The sequence below is a fragment of the Pongo abelii genome, chromosome 19, assembly GCF_028885655.2.
Source record: "Pongo abelii isolate AG06213 chromosome 19, NHGRI_mPonAbe1-v2.0_pri, whole genome shotgun sequence".
Taxonomy (NCBI): Eukaryota; Metazoa; Chordata; class Mammalia; order Primates; family Hominidae; genus Pongo; species Pongo abelii.
Genome location: NC_072004.2, coordinates 29,639,321 through 29,662,861, shown reverse-complemented (window position 1 = coordinate 29,662,861; position 23,541 = coordinate 29,639,321). Strand labels below are relative to the sequence as shown.

The 23,541-nt window shown below is 49.5% G+C and overlaps 1 protein-coding gene across 30 annotated transcripts in view; it reads right to left on the bottom strand.

Annotated features, from left to right (window-relative positions):
• Window positions 1-23,541, bottom strand: part of LOC129051300 (tensin-3-like) — a 151,528-nt gene that overhangs the window by 91,379 nt on the left and 36,608 nt on the right. For 29 of the 30 annotated variants that reach the window (XR_010138178.1, XR_010138167.1, XR_010138168.1 and 26 more), the window contains one exon: window positions 22,409-22,446. The exons of the other annotated variant lie outside the window; for it this stretch is intronic. Coding sequence is in view for 16 of the 29 variants with exons in the window: in XM_063718509.1 (XP_063574579.1) it covers window positions 22,409-22,446 (38 nt within the window). In the remaining 13 variants the exon portion in view is untranslated. The remainder of the gene's footprint in view (window positions 1-22,408; window positions 22,447-23,541) is intronic. 30 annotated transcript variants of the gene reach the window in all.

Below are 23,541 nucleotides of genomic sequence, written 5' to 3'. Positions count from 1 at the left end.
TAAGGCAGGTAAGCTGACCACAGACAGAACCACAGGACGAGGCGGCCAGGCTAGGGATGCTCACACCGGCCTGCTCAGCACCAAGGAACCTATGGGGACTGTGCGATGGTGCAATCAGCTGCATTTGCTGGACAGTCAGGTATCACTTGCAGTTCTTTGGCCTTAGCAGAAGCAGAAGCACAGTGCTTCCGTGCACAGAGCTGCATCCCTGCCAGAGCGCACACAGCTCTCCACTGATCTACAGGCTGCTCTGCCTCCCATGCATCAGGAGGGTATCTCCTGTGGATGGAGCCAGGTAAGGGAGTGAGGCACACCTGCTTGCTCTCCTCACCTCAAACTCCAGCTCTGATCACATATTCCCCGGCACTGTGGGGTTCTTTCACTGTTTTCACTGGACAGAGGGAAGCACTGTGGGTTGGGGCCAACTCCAGGTGGGCTTGGCCTTCCTCGGCACGAAGAAGCTGACACTTCTTTAGCACTTATGTTCTTCACATGCCAGTCTGACTTACAGAGAGAGCAGCCACCCAACGCTGCAGGGCTGGGAGGGTCCCGGTGCACTGCATCCCCTGAGACTGTCCTGCAGACACCAACCAGAAGCCTCTGAGCTGCGCCTGGCCCCATCAGTGCACAGCCAACATGGCTGGGATGTGTGCGGTGGCATGGCCAGGAGTCTAGATGGGCACCCACTGGCCTTGCGCTTTGCCTGCTCTGTAACATGATGCTAAGTGAGCTGCAGGGGTGTGAGAGGATGAGACAAAAACCAGGCAGCGTTCCCTGTATCAAGGCACACTCCTGGGGAGGCCCACGGCTCATCCAATGTGTGGACTCGAATCAGCTGGATAAAAAAGGAACAGTGCCCTGTCTGCAGGTCTTTCTCTGTAGCCCTCACAATAAGGCCAGCAAGCCCCCACTCTGTGTATGAGAAGCTGCATCTCAGAGAGGGCCAGGCCAGCCATGGGAACTCTCACAGAGACGACGCCAACTGGTGCCCCAGCTCCAGGCTCCTCTCCTGATAGGAGCTGCACCCTCTCTCATAATGAGCAGCTCCCTCAGGGGTTAGGGTGACAAGAGGTGACAACAGTGAGAAAAGGAAGGGGGCAGAGCAGCTCCTGTTAGCAGCTACAGAAGGCTGGAGAGAAGGCAGTGGGTCATGGGCTGTGGGCCAAAAGCCATGGGCTGTGGCATCCCCGGGATCCGTCCCTCCCCTGGTGGAGGTGAGGGCCCCTCTGAGAAGCCTGTTTGGGAGCCTCTTTATTGCCTTCTTTCAGCTATCCTGGGATCCTAATCTACTGTTCCTAAGGAAACCACAAACACACACTGCTTTGCCTGCCCCACACCTGGCTACGTGGGTGCCTGGGTACGCTGGCATCAATAACCTTGTCTCCAAGCCAGCAGGTCCACAGGAGAGAGGGGCAGAGGGACAAGGGCTTGCCACCAAGTCATGACTGTGTCCTTGGGAATGTGAGTGTGTGAGTGAGCATATGTGTGAATGTGGGTGAGTGTGAGTGTGGGTGTGTGAGTGTGGGTGAGTGTGGGTGTGTGAGTGTGGGTGTGTGAGTGTGGGTGAGTGTGGGTGTGTGAGTGTGGGTGTGTTGGTGAGTGTGGGTGACTGTGTGTGTGAGAGCGACTATATGTGGTGGTGTCTGTGTTTGACTAGGTATATTTTGCTGTGGATATCTGCAAATGTATTCTTTTGTGTGAATGTGTTTAAGTTTGAGAGTGTTGTGAGTTTGCATATGAGTGGGTGAGTCAGTGGTTATGTGCATGGGAGTGTAAAAGTGGGGGTGTGAGCGTGTGTGCTTGTGAGAAAAGGGGGAGTATGAGTGTGTGTGCTTGTGAGAATGTATGAATGTGCATGTTTGAAACTGAGTTTTGTTAAGTGTGTCTGCGTGTGTTTCTATGTATACCCTGCCTCATGTGAGTGTATCGATGTGAGAGCGTGTCTGTGTGTCTCCGTGTGTGAGTGTATATACCTGTATGTGTCCCTGTGTGTTTGTGTGTGTGCACACACAACAAAGCTTAGCCCTGCAGTTCCATCCCCCAAGGTGAATGAAAGCACTTCAGCTAACAAGCACATTCTGCCTTAGAAAGTGCTTTCACCCAAGGTGTACCGGCCCGGCCACCATTACCCCCAGTGCTGAGAGACACAGGGCTTGGGTGCAGATCTTCCTCAGTAAGGAGTGAGATCAACTCTTCAAACCTGAACCAATCCCTCTCTGCTTACTTCTGGGAGATCCAAGTCCTGGGAGAAATAAAGGACAACTCAGTTCTCCTCGTGCTTGACAGACATTGCTTTCCTTTTGATGAACACAATAAAACTCCAAACTCAGCTTTTATTATTGTTTCTTATTAAATTTCGCTTTGTAAACAGCCATATGGAAAGTGACATTTTTCCATCAGTTTCTCTAAAATCCTGTGGGTATAACTGATGCACTACATATTCTATAAACATGCATATTCTGTATAAAGAGAATAAATGTAAATTTCAATTCTATCTTTTCCAAATCATCGAAAATTCCAGTCATGGTGGGTCACGTGAATCAGCTTCCTAGAACCTCACAGAAACATGAAGTAAGGACTGAAGAGAGGCTGGGCACAGTGGCTCAAGCCTGTAATCCCAGCACTTTGGGAAGCCCAGATGGGCAGATCACCTGAGGTCAGGAGCTCGAGACCAGCCTAGTCAAAAAGGCAAAACCCCGTCTCTACTAAAAATACAAAACTTAGCAGGGCATGGTGGCGCGTGCCTGTAATCCCAGCTACTCGGGAGGCTGAGGCAGGAGAATTACTTGAACCTGGGAGGTTGCAGTGAGCTGGGATCGTGCCACTGCACACCAGCCTGGGCAACAGAGCAAGATTCTGTCTCAAAAGAAAAAAAAAAAAAAGAACCGAAGCGAGCACCCTCAAGTATCAAGCATGCTTTTACACATCCGGCAGCTACAGGGAAAGCCCGGATGCTTGGCTCCTCTAATCGTTTCTTCCTGCTAGTTCTCCAGATCATTCTGCCCACAGGTGAAGTCTCTACTCTACTCTGGTAACAAGCAGGCCTGGACAAACCTTGTTGATGTCAGGATTCTGGAGGGGAGAATCAGCCCAACACTACCAACTCACAGCAATGAAATGCGTTCCACAAATGCACACACACCACACACCACCGAATGCCAATCCTTGGGCCAGCATTCAGGTGCAAAACAAGTGGAAACTGAGTAGAGACAAACGGGCCAGCCACTGACCTTGCCAAACCTTGCAGACAAGGGAGAAAGCAATTCACTGAGTTAAGCCAAGTACAGAGACATCACCTTATGCACAAGTTCTATCATACATAAAATTACTTTAATCATAATAGTTTTAACGCTAAGATAAGTTGCAAAGACTCAGAAATGAAGTTTACTTTTATTTTATCTTTACAAAAACAATTCTTTTTAAAGAAACTTCATGATGACGCCAAGATTGCAGTACTTTCTTTCCTAAGTCATGAAAACAGTCAGAGGTAACCTACCTCTGAGGCCCTGAACTAGCCAGGGAAAAACAGATACGGACGCCAAATATTTGCTGACCACCAGGACCTTACGATACAATTGGGGGTTGGGACTCTTCTCTAATCTCTACACGGAGTAGCAGCCTGGTTGCAAGGAGGGTGGAGCTTTTACGAAGGACCACTTCTATTATACCACAGCTTTGACTTCTTACATTGTATGTTACTGATCAATAAAATAGCAAGATCTGTAATTCACCCATTAGTTAAGATTGAAAAAGGATACACTGTTCATGTGTTTGTATTACCATTATTATCATTTATTATAAGGGCAGGGTAAGGAGAATAATCACAGAAGGAAAGTCCCCTCATTCCCAGTGCTGACACTGACCAAAGTATTTATCTGCTTAAATAACCAACAGTCTTAGCTTGAGTGAGGGGCGGCTGCCGTAACAACATACCACAGAATGGGCAGCTGACACCACAGCCGTTTATCCTCCCATAGTCCTGGAGGCTAGGAGGCTGAGATGAAGATGTGGGCAGGGTGGTTCCTCCTGAGGCCTCTCTCCCGGGCCTGCAGATGGCCACCTTCTCCCCGTGTCCTCACGTGGCCATTCCTTGTGTGTGTCTGTGTCCCAGTCTTTCTAAGGACACCAGTCATACTGGATTAGGCCCACCCTAATGACCCTATTTTAAACTAATTACCTCTTTAAAGACCTTATCTCCAAATCCTGCCACATTCTGGGGTCCTGGGGATTTGGACTTCAACATTTGAATTTGCGGGAACAAAATGCAACCCCCCAGCACTAACAAAGGTCTGATAGGACGGGTGGAGACGTCAGGTCGACACAGAACGTTCTGGGCACACCAATAGGAGCTGGGTCCCCCAGGTGAGGCCGGGGGCTCCTGACATGCCAAAGGTGGCCTTACTCATCATTCAAGCCTGCTCTTCCAATGGTACCTGGGGACAGGGGGCTACGTAGAGGGTTGAAGAGAGGCCCAGGGTCAGACTTTCAACACAAGCCTGCAAACAACAGCAGATCTATACAAAGAATGGCAGTACAAAATGAGGACATTTGAGACTTTATTAACTTTCTTTGCTGCCTTCAAGAGCTCGCCCTAACTTTGCTTCTGTGTCTCCTTTGTCAGGCTTGACCCTGGAATCCCTAATTAGGTTCACATTCCTCAGGAAGCTCTGTTATCCCACTAAGCGTAAAAGCCCAATTTAGTCTGCTCTAATCCCCATGAGAAAACACCCGCCCGGCAGACGCAATTAAACCTTCTCAGCCTGTGGGCCGAGAATGGGACAGGAGCAGAAGAGAAAGAGAAGGAAAATTCCCAGAATCAGGTCATTATATTTTTCCTTACAGTTAACAAGCAGCTAGTGAAGATCATGTCTGTGGCATAGTAAAACAAAAAAAGAAAGGCTCAGGCTTTCCCAGTCCTTGATCTTGGCTTGGTCTCGGCTCTCCTCACCTCTGGGGGCCTCAGTTTCCCCTTTCAATCCAACTCTATGGAATCTAATAATTTTTAGACAAAAGAGTTGTGCCCCTATCCCAGATGGGCTTAGCTGAACCTATTGGAACCTTCTTTTTCATTCTTTACTTAGGCTGTGTAGCTGTTTGACATTGGCTACCTTTACCCAGTTGAGGCCTATGGCCCACAACGCAGGGCCAGGCCTTCCCTGGCCTCAGGCAAACAAGTTACCACTGGTAGGGAATATAATAGATTTAAAGCAAAAGCATAGTATCCTGTATCCATTATGTCACCATTATTTGTCTCAGATCAGAAATCAAATGTGAACCTCTTGTTGGAACAATGTCCAGAGGATTCTCGAAGTGGCTGAAAAGCACTTTCAGGATCCCTTGCGTGCTGTATACACGAGTCCCAGCAAAGGGCACAGGACAGGATCGCTCGAGGGCCCAAACACCTGCCTGCAGTGAGTCTGTCTTACAAGACCAGGGCTGAGCAGGGAGGCCAAGCATCTCATGGTGCAGCTGAGGTCTGCAGAAGCAGAATCGGGGTCCACAGACCCCTGAAGGCCAACACTTACCACAGTCCTACACCTTAACTTTTTAAAAAGAGAAAGAGGACATCTGGTGATTGATAAAATGCTAATGGCTTGCAAAAAAAACAAGAAGAAAAACTCATAAATCATAAATCCAACCTAATTGCAGAAAGATTAAAAGGCAGTATTGAGTTGTTGAATGGTCTTTTTATTAGAGCATTATAATGCCAAGGACCAAGATTTAACTGCATCAACATTACTGGATCCATTTCCACAAGGAAAATCCAGGTCCCAACTCATGTACTCCTCACCAGCTACATCTGATCAGCCTATAATTCTCACTGGCCACCTATAATTAATAATAAAGTAATAAAGTACTGACACTGACATTTGTGAGTAATTTACATTTTAATTCATCAGAAGAGATTGATGATTACTCTACAATAACATCCCTGCATGCTATTGCCTGAGTAAGTTTAGTAGGTTGTGTTTTCAAAGATGGTGGCATCACACAGGGTCTTCTGTAAAGGAACTCTGCCATTCCCCCATCAAGAGGTAGAGTCTGTCCCTGTTCCTCTTGAGTCTGGGCTCGTCCTGGGTTTGCCCTGTGGCCTGCTGTGAGTGGTGGAATATGGCAGAACTCTGAAGCCTGGCATTAGACAGCTGCAGTTGCCGCCTTCGCCCGGAGCATCCCATTCTTGGGCCCAGCCCCCATAATGAAGGGAAGCCTGAAGAGCCGCACGGAGACACCTACAAGGGGGCACCGAGGTGTCCAGTGCCAATCGTTGGAAATGGGCATGAGGGCGTTTGTGACCTTCTGGCCACCCCTGTCCCCCTGTCAGCACCACATGAAGCAAGCACTGTCCAGCCAGCTCACAAATCCATCACAGTTTGTTGGTTTCAGCCACTGAGTGTACAGGGGATTTGTTAGGCAACAACAGGGAACAGAATTAGTGTGCCCAGCAATGCGCACATCCCCAGCATGCCCAGATGAGTGTGTTGGGCACCAGAATGCCATCCTTCAGTGCTGTGTGTCAGGAAGTGGAGGAAAGGGGCTCAAAATCAGCACTTGAAAAAGCCAACAGCAGCAATGAGGCCATGAGCTGTCACAGATGAGGAGATTTCAGCCACCGATGGTGGGAGCAAGAGGCTGACAGAGCGCGGCTGTGGCTTCAGCACGAGGCGGGCAGACATGACCCAGGACACCAGCCAGTGGGCGGAGAGGCAGAGGGGCAGCCTCTCGTCCATCTACACTGTGATTCACCAAAAAACGCATCAGGCTGAACATGCGCGGTATGTGGTGTTCTTGAATGTAAGCTTCGGGTTTAAACAAACATGTATTTTAAACCATATATATACTGTTTCAAGCCCCAGAGTGACTGGACAGAGCTGAAAAAGCTCTGTCTTTGCATCCAGAGACTGAAATTAGGGCACGACTTCCGCTTCTCCCAGCTGGCTCTGATGAATTTACGGAGACTGTCCTCTGTGAACTCAATTTTCCTCCTCATCTGTGAAATAGGGATAATACGACGTCGTGGGGTGGATGTGAACCTCAAGCTCCTAGCAAAGTCTTGACAGTGGGACTATATCAAATATACACTGTCAGATTGGAGTGAGGGTGAAAGGGACCCCACGGCCTTTCAAAGACAGCAGCATAGTGACTGAAGGCCATCTCAGACCACACATAGTGACCGAAGGCCATCTCGGCCATACAGACTTTGCCTCTCTCCTGACACACAAACTCCATATTGTTCAGACTAGGCATTTCCTGGACAATTTTCTGATGATGAAGCTGCAGCAATGATACTGATTCATGATAATACTTAACCAGGGGCGAAACAGACATGTCCCTCGCCCCACCCTGTTCACCTGAAGGAAGGCAGGAAGGAACCAGTGCCCAAGACCATAGGCCTGACTGGGACGGTGAAACCCGAGAGTCATGTCCTACAGAGATGGCCCCGGGTTCATGTTGATGTGTGCATGGCCCCATCAATCACAGCCAGTTCTGAGAGCGATCCTACAGGCTCCTGGAAGGACGGGTCCGGATGCCATGCCTGACACCATGAACATTCTAAAACGCTCAAATGGTAGTCTAAGCAAATGAAGGAACGCTTTTTGATTTTGCTTTGATTTATTCATGTTTAACATACAAGTTAAAATACCTGACTCTGAAGAAGCTGTATGAGCCTACTGAATGGGGACCTTAATTATTGGCACCAGAACTGGCTCCCTTTCCAACTGTGTGCCAGTGACTCCTAATCCCACTCACGAATGACAGGGAGTCATCATCTCATGTCCACCCTACGCTGGCTTTCTGTCGTGGCTCTGGCCACCCCATAGTGGGGGCAGCCCCTCACCACAGCTCTCTGTTTGGCCAGCAGCAGGAAGGCTGGGTTTGGGGCCCATGTGCCTGGTGTGCAGGCCTTCATGGAGGACACAGCCGCACGTCGGCAGGCCGCCCCACTTGCCGCATGGTAGATTCCAGGGCCTGGCACTGTCAGCTCCCCACACCTGATCTCTTCTTCTCCTCTGTCCTCACCTGCAGACAACATAGTCCAGGCTCAACTCCCTTGCCTAACCCCACCTCCCACCTGTTAGCCTCAGCCCAGGCTGCTCCCTCTGCCTGGAAAACCACCTGCCCACCTCCTACTGGGCAGGTGCCTGTGCTTCAAGGCCCAGTGGCAAGGCCCCTTCTTCAGGAGACACACAAGTAAGATGTGCTTTTATTTCTGCTTCAAGAGACGAGCACAGAAATGTTATGACCCTCCCTCCTGTGATTTTGTAATACCCTCTTCTTATTTCAAAGGAAAAGGTCCAAGGAGGCAGTAACACTAAAACAAAGCACAGTTTTCAGAGGCTTTTAAAATGAGGGGTGGGCCCCACATCCACCAGGGAGCAGGCAAGCAGGTGTTTGTATTTTCAACCACACCAGCCTCATGCTGAGAAAGGCGGGGTTCCGGTCACGGAGCTCTGGAGCAGGAGGAGCTCCCACTGCCCCTGAGAGCCGAGGCCCGTTCATCAGAACGGCACTGAGCTCACAGGGAGCAGAGACTCAGGCGATGACATCAGCTAATGCCACCCCCAGCTCCTACTTCTTGGGGGTCTGCAGCATCTGAGGTTTCCATATGAAATCAATAGCAGGCTCTTCACATCAAGCCCTGGCTTCCACTGACCTGTTGCTAATGACAAGGCAGAGGAAGTGGTCACCCCTAGGGAGGGGATCGCAGGATCTCGAATAAAACCACCCTCCAGAGTGAAGCGCAGAGCTCTGACAGTCAATGTTCAGTGGTCATCCGTAAAGAAAAGGAATAGCACAAATAAATGAGCTGGTCACTTCTCCAAACTTTGGGTCAGTTGTCTCAACCTCTTATTCATTCATTCATTGCAGAATGGCATATCAAATATCACACTTCAGGGCACTCAGAGATGAGAAAGAATTAGTAGTTGTCTTCGAAATTCAGTTTAAAATGAAAGAAAAGGTACAAACATACAACAGTTATTCAGGGAAGAAAATGGTAAATTCCACAAAGGTAGGCACCAGAGAAATTTTCCCTGAAATATATTTTGGCAAGAGTGTTTAAGAATCACATGATGAACAGTTTGGGTTTAACCAACTGTCCTTTGATCTAAAGAAGGCTGACAAGAGGCCGGGCGTGGTGGCTCACACCTGTAATCCCAGCACTTTGGGAGGCCAAGGCGGGTGGATCACGAGGTCAGGAGATCGAGACCATCCTGGCTAACACGCTGAAACCCTGTCTCTACTAAAAATACAAAAAAAAAAAAAAAAAAAAATAGCCGGGCATGGTGGTGGGCGCCTGTAGTCCCAGCTAATTGGGAGGCTGAGGCAGGAGAATGGCGTGAACCCAGGAGGCAGAGCTTGCAGTGGGCCGAGATCGAGCCACTGCACTCCAGCCTGGGCAACAGAGGGAGACTCCATCTCAAAACAAAAAAAAAAAAAAAAAAAAAAAGAAAGCTGACAAGAAAAGAAAACGTGAGAAACCCTAAGAGTTCACAACTTAGCGAATCTTTTAAAATTAAGCACTGGGCTGCAAATGGCCAACTGGCCAACTCTAATGTCCACATAAACATATTCCATGAAACCCAAATTAGTTCCTGCTGGTCTGAAGCTAAACTGCCACCCCTGTTCACAAAATCTTGATAATGGCATTCCATTTAACTCTAATGTCCACATAAACATATTCCATGAAAACTAAACTGGTTCTTGCAGGTCTAAAGCTAAACTTCCACCCATGTTAACAAAATCCTGCCAATGGCATTCCTCTCTGCCCGGTGTCTCAAATTCAAAACCTAAGGATTACTCACGAGCCGTGCCTCTGACCCACCGGGTGGGTACGCCAATCCTAACAGGTCTACCTTTAAAATGCCCACAAGTCTACTTCCTACTGACCCCACCTATTGTTCAAGGTTGGGCCACCCCAGCTCTTGCTGGGCAGCGCTAAGCTTTCTAACCAACCTCCCAAGGTTCAATCAACTCCCCTCCAAATGCTTTTTAGAAGTAAAGAAACCTCTGAAAAATCAAAAGGTTTTAGATAAAGATTCTGAAAGCAGAATTTCTCACATCACAGTATTGCAACCATTCAGCCATTCTATCCACTCCACCTCCCCTGAAAGACGCAGTTGTGAGTTTATTATTCTAAAGACCTTCTGAACAGGGGGCAGTTTCCAGTGATAAAGGAGGGTTAACAGCTAGATCCTTGCACACCGCTTTATTAAGAACAGAAGGGAAGCCTGCGGGCTTCGGAAAGTTCCAGGGTAATTTGGAGTTGAGGGTGCACGGACACACACACAGTGCGCAGAAAGGCAGGCGTTGAAATGCCTAGAAACACACAAAACTGAACTCCGCCAGCTGCTCCCGGGAGGCGGAGAGAGGGCGCCCCGCGAGCTATTTCTGTGCCTGGCAGAAAATGGGAGCAGGCACTTCCTGAATCCCTGCCTAAAATTAACTGCTTTACAAAAGGGGGGAAGGGGAAACCCATGGTGAAACAAGTTTTATTGTACAATTCAAAATCTGGAGGTGGGGATTTGAATGCTTCGTTATGGGTTTTGGCCCCGCTGATAAAAATGTGGCTGAAAAAGAGAAGAAATGGGGGCTTTACTAGGAAACCTATCCTTCAGAAGTAGCCCCACGAAAATAAAGCCAGAGATTTGATGAGAAACGTTCTCCTCCCCATGGAACATGAAGCCATGTCTCAACGAGAGGCGTGAAGGCACATGCACAGCAACACTGGTGCGGTCGCCAGAGAGCACAGGCTTCAGTGCCGCACATCAACTAAGTGCCTGTCCTGTGGTCTAGGGGGCTGAGACTCACGGACACACATGCTGACAACATGAGAGGGCAGTGTCTGGGGCAGGGGCTGCACAAGACAGAGTGGGGTGTCTGGAAGTATGGTGGGCACAGGGCCACAGCCCCCGCCCTGAGGACGAGGCCTGCAGAGGTCTCTCCTAGCCTGACAGGGATGGTTATGTCCCAACAGGGGCGGGCTTCCAGCACCTCTCCCAGCCTGAACTCAGGCTCTGGAAGACCTGAGTCTGAACGGGCCATAGAGAGGCCTCAGGAACAAGATCCCACTGGGAACCTACACTCAAAGCCAGAACCTACACTCAGAGCCAGAATGCAGTCTCCCAGCCAGAGCCAGGGCCCAGGACTGCCAGAAAGTCCCGGAGATAAGCTTCTGCAGAGATGACATTGCTAGATGCCAGGGTGGGTGGCATCCATGTGGAAGAATGACCGTAGTAGAAATTTTAAAAAGATGCACTGCATATGGTGTCTAAACATTAAAAGAGAACAGGCTGTTCTGCAGCTCCCCAACTGCAGCACACCTTCCTCCTCCTTCTCAGCAGAGGGAAGGGTAAGGACAGACCACTCAGGAGAGCAGTGGACCAAACCACACACATTATGACAAGTGGATTTCTAACCTGGACAGAGCCAGAGTCAGGGTCAGAGAGGAAGAGCTGTGATTCAAAAGGAGCACACGGTGCCACAGGGCTGGGGAGAGGCCCCGATGCCACCCAGCCCAGAAGCCCAGAGGTGAAGAGGCCCTGGATTGAGGAGCGCAGAGGACCCCAGTGAGCCTGGAGGCGGGGTGACAGGATAATGGGAGGAAGCATACATTATAGACTCTGAGCAGTTCACAAACTGAATGGTGGTCTGAAAAAAGGGGTAGTAAGAAAAGCACGTCAGAAAAAGGACATCACTGAACAGGATGTGAGCTCACACAGGGGAATACAGAGTTTGGGGTCTTCTAGAAAGGGGCCAAGGGCTCCTGCAGATGGCAGCCAGAGTCAGCAGAAAGAGCGCCTGGGGCCACATGTGTGGAAGGAGGGACGTTTCGCCTGTGACCAGAGCTGATGGGCAGGAGGTGCTGGAGCCGAACAGGGCATTTGCAGGAGTGTTTCAAGCTGATTAATGTCAGGCTGGTAGCTTGGAAGCAGGCGGGGGGAGGGGGTGTATTTCCACCAGGGGAATCAGCAGAGGCTGCCAATCAGCCCGCTGCACCCCCAGCAGGGTATAAACCCTCATCTGCACACCACCGGCCAGAACCTGTTTCAAGAGAAGTGAGAGTAAAAGCGATGGTGGCCAACGCAAACAGAGGCTGAGTGGGAGAGTCCACGCACACGCAGTACAGAACGCCAGACACAGGTGAGAGAGGCGGAGGGCTGGGGATGCATCTGTACCTGCTCGTCAGGGGCTTGTGGGAAATCACATCAGAAGCCCAAGACCAAGCAGGCAGGGACACCTGCAGCACCCAGCTCTGCCCTAGGCCCAGACACCGTGGCTGCAGCGATCTGGGCCAGGACTACAGAAGTCCTCCGTGGGGTGAGCCAAGGCAGGGTGAGCCTGTGCAAATGCAGGAGGCTGGGGGGAGTAGAAAGAAGGGCAGCCAGTTAGGGGAAAGGTCACAGAGCTGGCCAGAACCAAGGCAGCATTGAGCAAGAGGCACTTGGATTCCCGTGTCAGAAAATATTAAGCCCACGGCTCTGCCATTAGCCATATGGAACCACTTTCAGGTGGGCCCAGGCTAAGTCTGAGGCACTAATTAAGCCTACTAAATGGAATTTGTTTGCTTAAAAGAGCAGATCCCATTCTCAGAAGAAAATTTAGGAAATATATATACTTTCTTGTCGTTTAACAGTTAATAAATAAAATGCATAGTGATTTATGCTAGCGGTAGGCAACATTTCATGAAATAAATCTACTAGCGTCAGTACCACAACCGCAGAAAGAGTAGTTTCCAGCAACTGACACTGTAGACATCTACAGTGATTCCTAATACAATGATGCAGATTAAGGTATTAAAAAGGGAAAAGAGCACTCCTGCAGAAGCCACCAGGCCCTGTGCTTGGGGAGCTGTTGAATTCAATTCTCAGCAGTCCTCTTAGTAGGGGTTAATTCCTGTTTTACAGAGGAAGAAACTGAAGCCCAAGGTCACAGGGGTAAGACAAAGTAGAGTCAGGATCCAGACCCAGGTCTGTTATTCATTCTTCTCTTTTATGAGTCCTCACAGTTTCAGAAGCTGCTTCTGAGAGCTACACATGCAAATTTCCATTTTGTACTTCTGCTCTCCCAAAGAGGCCAGGCAAGAGAAAATAAGTAATCACCTAGTACAGAGTTTCACGTATGGAGCGCACACACACACACACAGAGCAGGAAATGTTCACCGCGTGCTCTTTTCTTTTGTTTTTGTTTACATTGGAGCGACGTGTGCCCATGGATGCCTGGCCTTGCTGCTCTGTCCCCTGCCCCTCGAGCTATATGGGGCTCCCTCCAGGACCGGGTTCCCCACTGTGGTCTGTCTGACCGAGTCAGGGCAGTCACTCAAACATTCATTATTGTCACCATGAAAGTGGCATCTGTTTTGAATTCAGGGGCCTCATCTTCTCTGGGTGTCCCACTCTGTCATCAGAGCCTGGCTGCATGAGGTCAGCTGGCCCTTCTCTCCTCCATGACACCCCTGGTAAACAGACACCCAACAACATCCCACAGAGTGGAGGTGGGGAGTGAACCTTAACCAACAGCACACTTGCCCAAATTATTTCTCAAGTAATGGAGGGTCTGCAGGGAGCGCTTCTTTCTCAGGTTAGAACTGGTCAAAAGACACAGAGGTGGGGTTCAGAAGAAGATTTCCAGGGCACCTCAAAAGCCCTAGTTTAATCAATAAAACACACTTGCAGCCACGGGGTGCCCTTGCCAACAGCCTCTTACGCTCTCATGTAACCACAGTGCCATGGAAAGTTACCCTCATTTAACAGATGCCGAGAGTCAAGACAGACAGGCCTGGCCTGAGCCACGTGCAGGATGCAGGGACCCACATTCTCCCTCCGGCTGCACCTTCTAGCCTCCTGCCCAGGAGACAGATACAGATGCTGGCTGCAGGTCTGCTAATTAGGTTACTGGCCATGTAGTTAAAATGATGTGGCAAATAGGTGCAGATTCATTCCAGGTGTGTGTTGTTTCATCTGTTACAACACAATATGGAATGAAAACTGATGATTCAGAGAAAACACAGGATACATTTTAAAATTATATTATTTATTTAAAACAAATATCTTGTTTCAAAAGATTATAATTCTCTTTTGGCCTCTTTTTGGGGCAGAGCTAGGACTTCCTACACAAATATAGCTTACACTTATGCCACACTAAAAAACAAACCTGCCATCGCAGGGCGAGAACTACACTCATAACCAGACAGTCAACATGGTCCCGTCAGCCCGGCCAAAGGTCACCACCAGTTTCAAAGATCTGTTTCCTCTGGTGTAAAATGGTGAACCCAGTGACTTCCCAGCCTGTGGATGCCAGCAGGGTCACCATAAAGCCCCGCAGATGCCGAGACGGTGCAAGGAGCAGAGCCCCGCAGGGCAAGGCCCCGAGCTGCTGGCAGCTGGTGTCGCCCGGCTGACGCACTTCCTTAGTTGACAGTGGCTTGGTCCTGCTGGCCGCCTTCGAGTCCAAGAAAGGCCTAGAAGTCCACAATCAATGCCTCTGATTGAGGCTTAGATTATTAGGGATTTAGAAACCTTAATTCTTTTGTACAAAGTATAACCGTGCTGACATGAAAAGCCAAACATGACTTGCTGACTTTGAGAGTGAGCCTTGAGCCCACACCGTGGCTTTGGCTGGCGGGATTCACACAGTGGGGCCACTTCCCAGACTCTGGGAGTCAGGAATAATAGTTCCCAGTAGAAAAAGAGACACAGGTATAAACATGCCTCTAGTAAGGTATTAATGTGTAAAGTGACTTTCTAATTAAAATGAGTCAAAAAAGATTGGTGAGGACAGCCTACCAGAAAAGGGATCTTACAGGAAAAGGAATAAAAGTGTCCTCAAAAAGAGCAGAATTTAAGGATGCTTCATGGTTCTTCTGACAGTAGTGACAACTAGCAAAAAAGAAAGATATGGAAGCCACCGATCAGTACCCACCTTCAGTAGGTGAATAGAGGGTAAACTGTGGCACATCCAGACGACAGAGTGTTATTCAGCTGAAAAGAAATGAGCTATCAAGCCAAGAAATGACAGGGAAGAAATTTAAATGCATATTATCAAGTGAAGGAAGCCCATCTGAAAAGGCTACACATGTATGATTCCAACCCTATTGCATTCTGGAAAAGGCAACACTATGAAGACAGTGAAAAGGTCAGCGGCTGCTGGGGTGCAGGAGAGAGAAGCGCAGCACAGAGAATTTCTAGGGCAGCGAAACTACTCCATACGGTACTGTCATGGTGGATGTGACTTGGGATGCACCTGTCCAAACCCATGGAATGTACAACACCCAGAGTGAGCCCTAACGTAGACTGTGGACTCATCAATACTGGTTCATCAATTCTAACAAACGTGCTGTTCTGGTGCGGCGATGCTGACGGCAGGAGAGTGTGTGTCTCTGTGCGTGAATATGCATGCGTGTGAACATGTAAGCATGTGTGTGTGAGCCCTCGGTTGTTTCCCCTCAATTTTGTGGCAAATCTGAAACTGCTCTAAAAATAACATCTTCTAATTTTAAAAACCATTTTAAAAGCTGTCAAACATTAAAACACACACACACACACACACACACACACACACTTGGCAAACATAGGTGGAGACCTGCAATCATCTGGCAGAATCGGACTCTCACTTCACCCTGTGGGGCTGCAGACAGAAGCTCCCTGTGGACAGCATGCTGCATCTGGGTCCAGCTCTGTGCACAGCCGAGAGCTACACTCAGGAAATGTCTGCTGAGCTGGCTGGCTTAAAAATTAACTGCCTCCACCCTTAGAGCAAGAAGTGGGGAGGGAGGAGAAGGGACGCCCGTGTAAACATTTACTGAGACGGCAGAGAGAGGAAGAGCCGGTGCTGGCCGTGTGAGTTGGGGCAGGACCATTGCAGGCTTTAGCAAGAGGTGCAACTGCTCGGTCCCAGCCCTGTCACCTGTAAGAGGGAGCAGAACAAGCCTCCTCAGAGAGAAGTGTGAGGAGTAAATGACAGAGCATATCTAAAGCGCTCAGCAGGGTCCTGCAGATCCCTCAACAATGCTGACTGAATGGCATTCCTTCTGCACAGGCTGGACATGGAGAGATGTATCTCATGACATCCCTAAAAATCCTATGCTCAAATGAAGAAGCTGAGTTCAGAGGGAGTAGCCATCTTCCTGAAGCTATTGTAAAGGGTACAAATAGGGGCAGGAAAGAGATGAACTCACAAACAACAAAAGAGCTTTTACACGCAGGGCCGGGGATTTTCCTTTTGGTTATGAAAAACGTATTGGTCCTGCCTGGGCTCAATGGCTCACACTAGAATCCCAGCACTCTGGGAGGCCAAGGTGGGTGGATCACTTGAGGTTAGGAGTTTGAGACCAGCCTGGCCAATATGGTGAAACCCCGTCTCTACTAAAAATAAAAACTAAAAAAAATAGCCAGGCGTGGTGGCACACGCCTATAACCCCAGCTACTTGGGAGGCTGAGGCAGAAGAATCCCTTGAATCCAAGAGGTGGATGTTGCTGTGAAAGATCGCACCACTGCATTTCAGCCCGTGTGATGGAGGGAAGAAACAAAGACAGAAAGAGAGAAAGAGAGAAAGGGAGAAAGAAAGAAGAGGAGAAAGGGAGGAAGAGAGGAAGGGAGGAAGGGAGGAAGGAAAGAAAGGGAGGAAAAGAGGAAAGGAAGGAAGGAAAGAAGGAAGGAAAGGAGAAAGGAAGAGAGAAAGAGAGAAAGAAAGAATTTATTAGGCCTTGTTACTAACAAATTCAGATCATTCGTTCCTAGTGAAGACCATATGAAAAAAGGCCACTACTTACAACTTTTGGGGAGGTCAAAGCTGACACCCCAACCTTAAAATCTGTGGCAATGAGCTTCAACCAGATTCCGTCCTCCACCAAGAGCCCAGGGAGCACCAACCCTGCTGAAGGTGGGGACGAGAGTCTGCAGCCTCCGTGCCCTGTGTCCTGGCAGGAAAGACAGGCCCCTGCCCTAAGCAGAGCAGAGCTGGCTGGTGGGATGCTGGAGAGTGGAGGCTCTGGGGCCATAGACAGGGTAAGGTCTGGACATGGAAGGTGAGACAGGCTCAGAGAATGCAGTAACCGAGAGCTCAGGGTCAGCAAAACAGCAGCTCCCACAGCCTCCCTCCTTGTGCACGGGTGAGAAGGTCCAAAACAGAAACACACAGCTGCGACAGCTGAGGCCCCTGCAGGGTTGCAAAGAGCTATGGGAATTGGGGAGAGATACTGCCCCTGCTCACTGTCTTGTGGGAGGACTGGGAGTCTCGGACAAGATGCCACGGATGTATGAGCAGAGCCTTCACGGGGAAGAAGAGCCCTGAGCCATGCGGGAGTCAGAGAATTCTCAGGCATCATTTCATGAGAGAGAAATAGAAATGCAGCCCAGGAGGAGTGAGCCCCAAGCCAAGCGGGAGAGATGCTCATCTTGTGTTTTAGAGAAGTTGGCCCTGGAGCTGGAGTTCACAAGAGGCATAGTAGGTTCTGTAGGCATACGAGCAAGGTAGGCTAAAGTCACCCACACAAACCTCAGCTCCATTTCTGATACATGAAGATGGCAAAGCACCAAAAAGAACACATGCAACAGCAAAAATCAGAGCTTTGAAATGCAACACCCATGAATTCTGGGCCTCAGAAGCTAGGTGACAACAGGTAAGTTGTTTCACCTCCCTGGGGTCTTGAGGTTTTTCATCAGACAATGGGGAGAGGGGGCTGGACAGGTCAATCCCTGGGACCCAGCAGGCCCGTATCCTACTGCACGGCAGCTGCGGCTCTTAGCATGCAGAGAAAAGGAGTGATCTGAAGATGAAAGTTAACTGCCAGACAGAAGTTAATGGTTGAAACTTATCAGTTAGGCCACTGAGCGTCTGTTGACGCCCAGGATGAATGTTTAGGGACAGTTTCTGAAGAAGCCATAAACTCTAGGTCCCGTGTTTTCCATGGCAGAGGATCAAGTCTTTGCCCTGGGCCTGTCTGGTGGAAGTGACAAAGCTCCTGCATCAGCCGCAGCCAGGACATGGGGATCCCTGATAGGAGAGCCCAGCAAAGGCCCCCAGGGCAGCAGGCAATGAGGGCAGCAGGAGGTTCCGCTGACTTCCCCAGGACCTCCTGTAGCCTCAGTTTAAAAAGAGCAGCAAGCCTATCACAAAGTTCTCTCCCTCAAGCAGCCAGCTGGAGAGCGGGGAAAGGCTCCTGGCTTGGCAACTGCCCAGATGGAGCACCAGGACAGTGGAAGAAGACGCTGAGGCCACCTGCAGGAGCCAAGAGGCTGGACAGAGCCTGGGACCTCTCTCCTCTTGCTGCATTCTCCTTCTACAGACTCAGCAAGGAGGCAACACCAGCACTCCTGTATTTTATATCCAAGAAGGGTGCAAACCGAGGCACGTGCAGAGAGAGAAACAGCAAGCTGGACCTTCGCAGCCAGGCTGCAAAGGCTGAGGATGAGCCAGGGGGTCTGAGAGCATTGGAGCCCAGGTGGCAGGAGGTTCTGTGTTTTTCCTGGATTAAAGGGGGAGCTGCGCATCGGGACCCTCTGCAGGGCGTCTCCCCAACATTACTCCTGCACATGTTCCCCTCACTAACTCCTGCATGTGGTCCCTACATGGGGTCTTAAGTTTACAAAAAAATTACCTGCAGGTCTATTTCTCCTCTGATGATTCAAGATGATACTCAATGCCCTACACATTCTCGTCTGATGATTCAAGATGATACTCAATACCCTACACAAAGTGCAACTCTAAGGAGCAAATGTGTCTGCAAGTGGGCAGAGGCGGAAGAGGCATCTCACCATGATGCCAGGCTGCAGGTTTCAAGGATAGGATTCCCGTGCCTCCATCTGCTTGCCTAAGCTCCACAGAACCTCCCTTTCATTTCCTTTAGTGGGGCACCACCTGCCACCCTTTCCTCCCTCTTCTCCCCTCCCCAACATCTGCTTTCCTACAACTGCTTCATTTCTCGTACTTCTTTTTTCACTCTTGCCGGTAAGTCAAGTGACAGCCAGGAAAAAAGCAAGTCATGATGCCCACACAGCTCATGTGGCTCACATGAATAAGCACTGCATTCCAGGAAGCAAAATAGTTGAAATCCCAAACTTTCAAGTGATTGTACATACATTATTTGACTTTCCTGAAACTTAAGTATTATCATAACCAACAGCTAAGAGAAAGCTATTTTTCTGTTTATTATAGAAAACTATTATTCACTTTTTTTATGCAGGAAGAAAGTGAGGCTCAGGGCCTATCTAAGTCCACATGGGCTGCTATAACAAAATATTGGAAGGCTTATAAACACAGAAATATACTTCCCAAGGTTCTAGGGTTGGGAAGTACAAGATCAAGGCACCAGCAGATTCAGTGTCTGATGTGGGCCCTTTTCAGGGTTCATAGAGGATGCCTTCTTGCCATGTATGCACATAGCAGAAGAGGTAAGGGATCTCTCTGGGGTCCCTTTTATAAAGGCACTAATCCCATTCATAGACATTCCACCCTCACGACCTAATCATCTCCCCAAAGGCCTCCATTTCCAGCTACCATCACCTTGGGGATCAGGTTTCAACACAGGACTCTGGGGGAGACACAAACATCAAGACCATAGCAAGGGGAACTAGAAAGGCTTTGGGAGACAAAAAGCCCCACTGGGATCCAAGTCCAGGTGTCTGCCTCCATCTACCCACTGAGCTGCATGGCCTGGCCTGAGAGGACATACTGTCCAATGGCTCAAGAAGAGAGTGACAGCAGTCTTTTGGGGCTTCTCAAAATGTCCCAACAATGGCTCTGCCTCCCTGCCTGAGCCCCCAACTGCTGTCTCGGTCCCCATTTCTGCAGGATGGTTCCTCCACATCGTCAGTGCCACAGAAGGGGCTCTGAGGGCCTGGACAGGAGGAGCCTGTGACAATGTCACTGACAGCAGCAGATCAACAGCTGTGGCCTTTAGCACCACCACACACCAGCCACATGCTCCAGGGCATGTGTGGAGCCTGTAGACACAGGCGCAAGTGCTCCCACACAGAGGGGAACACCATCGAGGGGGTTTAACACAGCACACACTACCACCCAGTCTCGGGTCTGATGCCAGACAAAGCCTATAAGCTGAACCAAGGCTTCATACTTGCCTGAGCAATCTGAGTGCAGCGTCTAAGGAGCCCACTGGGCGATATATGTAAACACAGTAATCAAGGACTCAAAAGCCGAGTGCAATAATGTGGGAGAAGCCACAGCCATATTCAGTTCCTGGAAGACCGAGCCGCTCCCTTAGCCGAGTACCCTGCAGGAGCAGCTGGGGAGTTATGGCCCTCATGTCCCCAACAACGATGGCATTATATTTTTGAAATGAGAAGTTGCTTTGTTATTGCCAGTGGCTTTCTCCCCTGCGGTTCAAAGCTGTATTATAAAAAAAAAAGAACATGGATATATTTCCCCGCACTGTGATCTGATAGGAATAGGAGCTTATCCATCCCTCAGCAAACTGCCAATGGTTGCCGTTAGAAATTCCATATTCAGTGATAGTTAAGGATTTTGGAATACACTTTGAATGAAAGAATTCAAACCCTTAAGCAGCCGGCGACAGGCTTCATTTAAGAAATGGAAGGAACAACAGCAGGCTCATCTCTGCGGCTGCAGCTCAGAGGTGGCTGGGCCCACAACAGGGTCAGGACAAGCAGCCCACCCCCTCCTCCTACTCTGCAGCTGACCCGAGATGCAAGCAATGAGGACAAAGGCACCACACAACAGGGTTAAGGGACAACACATCCCAGTCCTCCTAGAGAAGGGGGAAGCTCTCCAAGTCTGAAATGCTCCCCCAAAGGTACAATCTTCCCACTCACCACTGCATTCAGAAGCACTGCTCCCACACCACTGAAGGTGCACAGCACCCCAGGAAAGGAGCCTATCTGTGGACAAAAAACCTCAAATAAACCATGGTCAGAAATCAGCTACACCTAAGAGTGTGTGAACAAGAAACGCCTACTCCTCTGGAAAAGGGGAAGCCCTCTCCAGAGCAGGGTGGAAAGCAAGAGGAGAAGCACTCCACACAGCCCCCAGGAGGCCCGAGAAGTGCACCCCACGTGACATCTGGAGGAGACAGCCAGCAAGGAGGTGTGGCCAGGTCACAGGGGCTGCTGGTCTGGGGTTCAGGAAGCGGGCAGCAAGGCCCTGTGCCATCCTCTCTGCTCCTGCACGTGCTCAGCATTCTCCATAATGAAAACTTTAAAAAGTCTCTTGGGAGAAAAGAAATAGAGCTATACTAGTCTAGTTCTTCCAACTTTGTGTGTGTGTGTGTATTTGTGTGCACACATATGCATGTGTGTGTGTGAGCACAAATGTGTGTGTGTGAGCACAAATGTGTTTGTGTGCGTGTGTATTTATGTGCACACACATGTGCGTACTTATGCATGTGTGTGTTTGTGTATGCCTGAGATCGGGAGTGTCGGGGAAACCAACCCCCCTAGTCCTCACATGGAAAGCAGACCCACACGCAGTGAGTTCATGGTAACATGAAATCAGCTTCCAGCACAGCCTTCCACTCGGAGCCCAAGGCAGGGCTGGAAATGATCAAAACAGCTGACCCATAAGGTCTGTAACAGTAGCAAAATCCCAAGACTCTAAAACTCCTCTTCCCTGGACCTACAGCCATGGGGACAACCTGTCAGGACACCTACGGAGCCCCCATAGGCAGGGCCAAACAGTAGATAGGGCAAAACACTGCTGACACCCCGACTGCAAACCCAAATCATACCTGGGGATTCCGTAAATACAGCCACCATCCCCAGGAGATCTGAAGGTGCGAGCACCAAGACAAGGTAGAAAACCATGTGCTTCTTCCTTGGGGTGTCTGTCACTTCCCACATGGCACTTCCAGGCCACCTCACTTCCCCACTCACCAAAACCCTAAGCCCAACAGGACATAGCCAGGCCTCCTTTGGTCATAGAGGTCTTCGGGCAATTTAACCTCTCCAGAGACTCACAAACCTCAGTGAACATCACTAAACCTTACTCCAGGGTTCCCAGGTTTCCGTGGCAGCTGAAAACCCCAATCCATCTATGCACAACTATCTCCAAAATGAGGCAGAAAAGTCCCCAGGCCAGGGGAATGCCCTGGACATCCCTGCTCCTGCCCTCTCTCCGCTGAGAGGCAGTATGACAAGGCAGTGAGAAACCAGGGACTGTGCGCCACTGAGAAGGAGCCGTTGATGTGGCCAGGGGACAACTGTTGAATTCTTATCTGAAATCAAATTCTTAAGAATTATTTTCCATAATTAAAACCGTGGATTTCAAAGCTCTTTGGTTTATCCTTGAGATGAAAGGTATACACCGTATCCCAGCCCTGGCTTTCCTAAAGAGTTTTCTTTCCGTGGCTGCAGTCCAAAGAGGCCCCCCCACACGTATCATTCAATGAAGGCCAAGTCAGCTATAAAAAGTCCCACGGGAAAGCAACGGAATGCTTACCTTGGCTTCACATTTCTTGTGGCAGGAATACTTGCAGGCTGGAAAGAAAAAAGAGAGAAAGAATGTGTGTCGAGCAGTCTCTCTAGCAAGAATTCTTACATCTTCAAACCCTCTCAATCCTTCAAACTCTCTGGCTTGAAGATCCCATAGGTGGTCTCTCTCTGGCACGAGGGAGATTTTTACTTATGACACACGGCAGTGTGGACAGAAGGCAGTGAGGATGTGGTGTGCAAGAGCAGAGTTACAACTGTTGTCTGTTAGCAACAGCTCAGGTGGCTCAGGTAGGAATGTCTTGGGAGCAGGGTCACGAGCAGATTGGTTTTTCAAGGGGTATGTACGTCCAGCCAAACTGGATCCCTAAAGAAGAATTTCAGCAGCAGAAAGCATTCATGTATGCCCAGAAATTATAGCTGATCCCTGAAAAAAGAAGAGAAACTGGAAAATGCCCCTTAAGAATCAGAATTTAAAGTGTCCATGAAAGACCGGATTGGAGTCTTTAAATTTGTGAGAAAGTCGTGCATCTGGATTTCGGAAGTGCTCCCACTTCCTGCCAACCTGAGAACTGACTGTCAGAATAAATTCATGTCTAAATTCCTATAGGAGAATCCTTCCAGAGGGGCCACTGTGAGAACGGAGCAAGTCCTGTGTCCCTTTGAGTCCTGTGTCCCTTCGAGTCCTGTGTCCCTTTGGAGGCCCTAACAATGCAATGCGGAGCTGGAACTAATGTGGATTTCACAGGCCCTTCTGCCCAGAGGCTGCAGCTGTGATGATGAGGCATAAACCTCCCCACGAGCACCACGAGCATGCTGCAGGCAGGCCTTGCAGGATAGGGAAAGAGAAATGAAGCAGCACACCTAATAATCCCAACACAGCCTCCTGTACCAGTTCCAAGGGAGCGTCGGGTACATGCCCTCCCTTCCCCCATGTTTGCCAGCCCACAGGGACAGCTGTGGGAGGAAGGAAAGAGACTTGGGTTGGGGAACAGTGACCAAAGCCTCCTATCCAGGCTCTGCCCCTCTAGCTGGGTCTTTGTTTCCTCCCACGGAGCTATCATGGGTCAAATGGAATCCTTCAAAGGACCCTGTTTTGAAACTAGAAAGCAATGTCCACATGCAGAAGTGTGTGGGACCTGA